The following is an 8,659-nucleotide window of genomic DNA, read 5'->3' as shown; positions in this document are numbered from 1 at the left end:
AATGAGATATCTCCCAAAGAGTGCCGTCCAAATAGCTTTTGAAAAATTGCCATGATTGGGAGTTAAGATAAGAGACTTATGTTGTCTGGACTGAACAAAGGTCAGCCTGCCCGAAGAGGATGACTCAACAGAAATGGGTTTTGGCTTCCAACTCGAGTTTCTTTCCAGCACACTCACACTCTAAATCACTATTATAGGTTCATCCCTAACACAAATTTAGAAATTCTAATCCATAGATTAAACACATGCTCAAAGAGTAAATTTTCATACTAACTTGAGACGGTTTGGTACTTTGGTCATCTTCCCAAGAATGGGCTGTAAGTTTTCATTTGCATGCAAAGAAAAACACTCAATCACTAGGGCTAAAGTTCAAAACATGTTCCTTCTCTCTCTCTCTCTCTCTCTCTCTCTAGATCAGTCCTCAAAATAAGTGTTCTTCACTAGAACTATGGATGATCAACCTTTGTTGCAGAAATTTCACCCCTTTCTTCCTTGATCTTCCTCAATCTCTTCTTCGTGTTCTTCCTCTCTCCCTCTTTCAAGAGCAAACAAGCAAATGGGAAAGAAAGAATGAAAATTTAGCTCTCCCCACTTTTATTCAAAGTCTAAAGGTAGTGAAATGTTTATTTTACCCTCAATGGCCACCCACTTCAACCAATAAGTGCTCTAATATTTTGCTTAGACTTGGGTAACCCTATATGTTATGTTTATTGTCTTTTACCCCTTCAACTATTATAATATTACAATTCACCCCATTTGGGTGAAATGACTATAATGCAATCATTTACCTCTCTTCTAGCTAATAGAATTCAATGCATGCTACAGTAAAATCACATTCGAGGTACCCTTGAATAGTTCTTTCCACATACATTGACCAATTTACACTTGCTGAATTTAAAGATTTACAATCATATGGATCTAGACTAAAAACATAAGAAAACTCTCATTTTGCTGACAAGGAATCTTGATAAGAATATTTCAAAGCTATTGGCCCCAAGCCCATTGATGAAATAAAGGCCCACAAGAATTCATAAAGAAGTCAACCCACGATTTGTTAAAGTTAAATACACAAGGTAATTCTCAAGGTAGAATTACTTTGCTATCCCCACCTCTCAAGTCCTGCAGTACTTTAGGAAACAATCAACCCCTTTACCATGTGCCATCACTAGATTTTCTTCTCAGCGTACAAATGGAAGCAGGAAGTACTCGGCATAGATTAACTGCAAAGAGAGGATGTTTTCTGTCATGAAATGTAATGACTAACTCACAATTTTCTAACATTTGCACCTATATATGGCTCTATTTTTTTAAGGGGAAAACCACGAGAAAGGAAAATATTCAATTCATGGATGTTAGCTGGTACAATGGCAAGGGTTGTGGGTTGTTGTCACTATGTAAGGGGATCAAGTTCTGCCTTCACCAGGAGAGGTGAGGAGATAGGGGATTTTCTTGAATAAAAAGAGGAGAAAAAATTTACATTTAAGTAAAATAGTAAAATCTCATAAAGTACTCTTTGATCATATGATAAGGTGGGTTATTTCAAATTGAATCTGTGGTCTTTGAAAGAAAAATATCATCAATTTAAAAATTTAATCAGGGCATGGTCTTCTAAAGAAAAATATCTTCAATTTGAACTTTTAATTTGGCATGAGGTATGATTTTATTTAAAAAGAACGTGGTTTTTGTAGGATTGGAAGATCTAGTGTTGTGGTTCCATTTGTCAAAATGTTGACCCATGTTTAACATCATAAGGTTTTATGAAACCAATGCAACTTACCTTCCATATGAACATGTAAAATGATTGTGCAGATAATTTATCTTTAAGATCAACAGTCCTAGAACGAAGTAACAGAACAGCAGCAATGGCAGAATGACCCAATATCTACACCCAATAAAGATTGTTAGGACATTATGTTAATAATGGAAAAATGGTATGAATGGCAGTGGACTAAAAGAAAATGACATAAATTACTTACTGTGCTAAGTTTGAACAGCAAAGATGAAGAAAAGAAAACCCCCATTATCACTCCAATACCATAAGCAGTCAAAAGGATATTAATGCCGAGGGAGAACGCCTGTTTCATATATTATCAAGTATATTATGTTCATTTACTTAAAAAAAGTGAGAAAAGATAACAATGACAGTGAGTGATAATGGCTAACATTGTCTTTACAAGGTTGTGATAGACAACCAAAATTATATTTGCAATATTATCTAATATATATATATATATATATAGAATGAGAGAGAACACCAATGAGCTACTCTTCCACCTTCGACATGGTCATTAGCAGAAAAGCAGCCCAAGCAAAAAAAGACCACGAAGATTAAGAAAACCTATATCTAGGTTTCAATATTATCTAATATAATTTATTAATAATCATAAAAAAGATCCTAATAAGAGGATAAACAACTATATATATAGTTTTTTTTTTTTTTTCTAACAATGGTACTAATCCCATGGGCCTATACTGACCCACAACCGTATGGACCGGATCATGTCGGGATTGAATGAGAACCATCCAACTTTTACGAAAAGCAATGAAGACCACTAAACACCCTCATGTGAGTGGCCCCAAGGAGGTAAGAGGAAGCGCTATTAGAACCACATGCTTTCTGGGGCGAAAATCCCTTGCCAACTTTGCTACCCCCTTGGGGTCAAAGAAAAATATTTCTATTTACATATTTTCTTTCTCAAATATAATATAAAATTACCCAATGATTGTTTGGACATATAAAATTTTTTTCATTATGGATTTCCTTCATACATGTGATATAGCTGATTGTTTATTTAATTAATAAAATAACAGACTCAAACATTTAAAATTAATATTACCACACCACATATTATGGAATAAAAAATCATTAGTATTGATTGGTTAACTTAAACTCATTAATTGAGTTTGAGGATAATCTATTTATATATAAATGGAAACAAAATAAAATTTTCACTAACTCTTTCTTTGCCAAGTTTGGTGCTAGAGGTGACAATGGCACTTTCTTTATCTCCATCAACATCTGGCACATCCTGTGAATTGCAACAGGAATATTTTTGATATAATTGAAGAAATGAACTTACACAAGTAAATTCTTTAATATATAATAGAATAATGATGAAGTCCAATAGTAATTACTAATACATTTTTCGTTAGAAAAAACTTTGTTGTTCTAATGTGAATAAATAGTAGAGAAAAGAAGAAAATAATATCCTCTATCCATATATTTCACCCATTTATTATCATGCAAAATATCTTATAGAATTTAATAAGGGTAATGTGAATGTTGTCGTTGATCAAAGAAGATTAAGAATTACACAATAGTTATCTATGCAATTAGTATTATACTGCAAAGACATTATTTTTGTGGATGCAAAAGGAGTAGAAACATTTGTTCTTTTGTTTGACAGACCTAACATTTGAAGGGTGTAAGGCCCTTGAATGCTGTATCTGCTGCATTGCTCCAATGCAGGAAAGATGAAGGAAAAAGAAAAAGGGCAAGAAAAGCGGAAAGTTGTTTTGGGGCTATGGTGAGAGAGATGGGAGGTTGATTATTTTTCAATGTCTTTTCCTTAGAATTACACCAATTTTATAAGAAATATATGGGTTCATTTATTTAAGGAAACCTCAATGACCTCTGCCCAAATCCTTGATTTTGGGTTTGATTCCAAAATCCTCTCCCTTTTCTTGTCATAAATGGTTGAGTGAGGTAAACTGGCCACATCCTTATATCATTGATTGAGATGTTTTATTTGATACTTCTGAAAACGGATTTCTTTCAAAAAAATGGAAAATAAAAACAAGGCTTTAACATTTCTTCTATTGTTGCAGAACTTGTTTTTAGAATTGTTTTTCATCATCTTCAAACCCTACTCATATCAGCTCTCTCTCCAAGCCAAAACATCATAAGCTACATTGCTGCATCATTTCATTAACGACCAATCCCTTGATAGGTCGATAAAGTTTTAGAAAACCAAAATCCCAATTGATTGCTCTTATGTGATGCCTGATTGTACTCAAATGTTCAATTCATACACTTGTTTCTGTTATTCCCTATTTAGTCCAGTTAGTACAAATATGTCGTATGTCTGATAGAGACTAGAGAGTGTGCTAGTACATCCTCACATGATGGCTCAGAAAATCTTTTCTCATAAATGCAAATTGGGTCCTCGGAAAATTGTTTTAAGATCAGGAGAACCATTTGATGATATGAAACTGATTAATGTGGATGTGGCTAAAGGTAGAGAAAGTTTAGAATTGTCTCTGCTTGTAAAGGGAAATAAAGACTTGTCAATCCCAAAGCAAAATGTTGGTCTCTTTTAATTTGTTCCTTTAAGTTAGAAGACTTTGCTTATGGAGATCCAAGTTTTGAGATTTTTGAATGGGAATAGAATTCAGTTATTGTTGACAAAAATGGAAAACTGTTGTTTCGTGCAATTAAGTAAAACATATTACATTACATTATAAAGGTGGTTTCATTAATTATGTACATTGACATGCCAAAAAATGCATGTGGCTATCAGTAGTTAAATTAATTTTTATCTAAGCAAAGCTGTAATGAAATGGGATTGGGTGTTGTTCCCATCTACTTATATCAGCTCTATGTTGAGAACTTCGGGTGGTTGTTTATATGTTTACAATCCAAAAAAAAAAAAAAATCTAAAAATTTGATTCCAAATGTTCACTTTTTATGTGGTATTTAAAACAGTACAAAAGATCAAATTGAGATTATTATATCATGTTGAGCTTGTTGAAGCTGAATTTTTCTTTTCAATAAAATTATTGATTTTGCATGTGGTATTTAAAACAATCTAAAAATAAATAGATTGAAATATTCCTATCATGAGTTAATGGGTACTTTACCTTGAATGTTGCGATAGCAATACCATGTAGAGTCATTACCACTGAAGCAAATATCAATGACTTGGTAATAATTATTGGTTTCCTCAGTATATATTTCTGTACATTTCATGGTGATCATCATTGTCCAAAAATGGCTTTCAAAGTAAGATAATATAAATATAATGTCAATTTTTTAATTAAAAAATAAAAGGTTTTATTACCTGAGCATGTATAAAGAAGGGTATAATACTACCAATACCCCTCCAAAATCCAATAATTGCTGCAGTGAGTATAGGATCTCTTTTCCACCTAAGGTAAGGAAGCTAACAAAGAAAATATAATCAAGAAATGAAGTTTATCAATGTAACAATTTGAAATTAGCATGCAATACTCAAGAGATAGTTATAAGCTTACATTAGTCAATAGATGAAATTCTTTAACTCAGTCAACTTTATTAATATTTTCTACCCATACTCCCTCACTTGAATTTTTTTTTCCATACAATATATAATTTAAAGAAGTCAGATTTTTTCCCATTTTTCTTTACTATTTGATAAGAAAAGGTTTTCTGAGCTTCTAGAGTGAGGTATTCAAGCGCATTAGTGTCTATATATCTCTTCCTCACATTGAATGATTTCATTGCACTACAATGTAAGATACTATTTTGTAGCACATCACTGGTGAGCTCTTCTATGCCTCTTGCTTAGAGAACTCTCTCACCTTTTTTTTTTTTATTTATCTTTATATATAATGTCTCATTTGGTAACCGATACTAACCAAGAATTGAAAATGGATGAGGGAAACATACATCAACTGAATATACAGTTCCACCCATTAAGCCTGCAAGGATGCCACAGAGAAGTGCTGGGGATTGAGACATCACTCCCATAGAAATACTCTACACAAAATAAAGCCAAAACAAAATCTTATATTAGGACCTGTAATTGTATAATAACAAATTTAATTCAAAGTGTCTGCAAGTATAAAGTTTTCATATCTTAAATCTTTTAAACTATAGGTTTTTTTAATGCATTTGAATAGGAAAAATTATGTAACTAATTGCCTATGTCTACCCAGACATATATTACCAGCAATGTGGCTGTCCAGACAACAGCCTTAGCGGTTCCAATTGAGAAGACTCCAGAGGCGATTGGAAGATGTTTTTTATTAGCCTACATAGATACAAAAATGTGAAGAAGTAACGAGGAAAAAAAGAAACCAAATATGACCAAACATTGTTATAAATATATTATATTAGTTATTTCTCTATAAACCTAATTTCGAATAAATATGTTATAGGGAGAAAGAATAGTAATTGACTGTGTTTCCTACTTCCTCCAATGGTGTAGAGCACATGGGTATTCACCATTGAACACATAAGGGAGGTAGGGAGGTCATTTCATGGGATCCTGTGAGAGGACATAAGGAACAAGTCTAATTACTGGTCTTTTCCCTATAACATATTTATCCTTTCTCTAATAACCTTTTAAGCCATGAAAAATTTACCAAGGGCATGATTCACATAGTAGGCTCCACATCTCCTTAAATTTTTTTTTTTTGGGAATATACTAATAAACAAATTGCATTCACCTTGTCAATTTCTATATCATATAGTTGATTCACTCCCGCTGCATAAATGTGAGCAAATATTGTTGGAATAATAGCCTGAAAATAAAAGCAATAGTATAAATACCGGTAACAAGCCTGAAGAAATATCTTTCCCTTTTATTGTGCTATTCTTCTTGTCAAAAAAGCCTCATTGACTCACTCTTCAAATGTTTGGAGAGTGCCTCCAAGAGAAATTGTTGATAATGTAGGTTGGGATGCAATGGGTAGACTCCACTATAGGTCTATTTAAACATTAATTTTCTACTCCATTGAGCTATCAAGTAGCCTCTCTGTTGGTGGCCATGCCGAATGTCGAAAAGTTCTCTCTCATTTTTTTTTAATTATAATTATACCTTGCTGATTTCTAACAACCCCTGCCCCCAAAAAAAAAAAGTTGGAGTATGCCCTATACCTCGATTAATTCAAAATATTATCTATGGTATTGTTAAAAATTGGACCGATTCGATTAAATTGATTAAAATCAATTAGAGAACCAAAACTGACCACTTGGATCGAAACCACGACAACTGGTAAAATAAAATATAAAAAACCACTAGATGAGACCGTTTGATAGGACCAACCAAAACTCCTTATTACTTTGGGTTTTTATTTTATGGGAGAGGGTTCCCTAAAAGGTAGGGTGGCCCTGCACCACTGTGGGAACCAATGATAACACAAACAAAAGAATCACCAGCAGGAGAATTTTTGTTTTACATGGGGTGGGCAAGTCATTTCACCCCTCCCTGTGTTTGGGTGTAGAGGCCACACTGTCTTCTAGGCTTTTTTCCCCATATTTCTATATATGAATAACCGTGACTCGACCATTAAAAGACCAATCACTGGACTGATGGCTATGTATCATTTTCGATTTCTATTTTGTATACCAAACAATTTATCCATTTGATTTCAAAATAACCCAGTATATGCAAGAACTTGAAGAAACTGACTGAAAGTAGACCGAACCGGCTGTGACAGTCCTACATGCCTCCTCCTTTTGTTGGCTTTGTTGCTTAGAGCCTGCGTTTGTTGTACATTCCCTCTCCTTCTTTTTCTTCTCAAATAAAAATTATAAAACACAACACTTCCACAACTATTATAGTAAGGTTCATATCCTCACCTTGAGTACTTCTAGGAAAAATGTTAGAGATAAATCAGTGATTGCCTCTACTGGAAGACAAGAAGCAGATGCCACTGCCAGAACCTGATAATTCAAAATGCACATAAATTAAAGAACCTTCATCATCATGATAAAGAATTTAAGTCATTTTGAAGTCATATTATATCAAGATTTAGTGATTTAAAACTTACTGTGCCCATGGTAGCATATGGACGAGTGAATCTGTACAATGCATATAATTTTCCCAATGGTCCATTATAAGCATCCTCATGTTTGGATGAATAATCATGCTCTAACCTGTCATTCTTGTAAGATTGCTGCTCTATGTTTCCTTCATTGTTAGTTGAAGCAAACGATTTTTGGAGATAACATTGAAAGCGTTGTGTGGCATGCCATTTTTTCTTAATATTTATTTTACGATTCAAATATGACCTCATATAGAACTGACTGGAGAACAAGGATCTATGCATTCGACCCCATTTAGCTGGAATAAGGCAGAATTGTTGTTTGTTGTTATGATTCACTTGTTCTTGAAATGAAACGACAAAACCTACAAAATTGAAGAAATAAATGAGTAAATAAATCGACCATGCCCAAACATATTCCTATATATTTTTAATAAAAGAAAAGGAAGTGATTCCTATGTGGAAAATGCAAATCTTTAACTATGGAAATGAAGAAAGAAAGAAAATCTGAAATAGATGATGCACAATGAGAAACATTACATGCCAAAAGTTTTTGCATACCATCAGGCTACATCGACCTCAATGACTGTTCATGATGTATGATCATTTTTACTTAAAAAAAAAAAAAAAAAAGGATGTATGATCATAATAGGATGGAAGGCTAAGCAAGATACTTATACAATAAAACAAGATTAGTCTTTGACTTCGATCATTATGAAACTACAAGTTTACTTTTATATGTGATAAAATCTTAAATAAAGGAACACTCCCACACAAACTAGCAGCAATAACTGTTCTTACCATTACTAATTATAAGTCACAAACATGCTCAATGAAATACATTACAAACTTCTGCTTGTAGAGCAGGTGCCAGGTTTGTGGTGTAGGGATCAGCTCGTGTCACATGCAT

General features: G+C 33.2%; 1 protein-coding gene across 1 annotated transcript; it reads right to left on the bottom strand.

Annotated features, from left to right (window-relative positions):
- Window positions 1–842: 842 nt before the first annotated feature.
- Window positions 843–8,659, bottom strand: LOC122071717 (coumarin 8-geranyltransferase 1b, chloroplastic-like). Its single transcript, XM_042636100.1, has 12 exons — window positions 8,596–8,659; window positions 7,756–8,114; window positions 7,565–7,648; window positions 6,430–6,504; window positions 5,928–6,011; window positions 5,648–5,737; window positions 5,061–5,162; window positions 4,861–4,956; window positions 2,958–3,029; window positions 1,977–2,075; window positions 1,778–1,882; window positions 843–1,220 (listed from the first exon to the last, which is right to left on the bottom strand). Exons 1-12 carry the CDS (start codon window positions 8,657–8,659, stop codon window positions 1,179–1,181), a joined length of 1,272 nt encoding a protein of 423 aa, XP_042492034.1. The 3' UTR covers window positions 843–1,178.

The sequence above is a fragment of the Macadamia integrifolia genome, unplaced genomic scaffold (genome assembly GCF_013358625.1).
Source record: "Macadamia integrifolia cultivar HAES 741 unplaced genomic scaffold, SCU_Mint_v3 scaffold_5A, whole genome shotgun sequence".
NCBI classification, from domain to species: Eukaryota; Viridiplantae; Streptophyta; class Magnoliopsida; order Proteales; family Proteaceae; genus Macadamia; species Macadamia integrifolia.
This window is presented reverse-complemented; position numbering and strand designations above follow the sequence as displayed.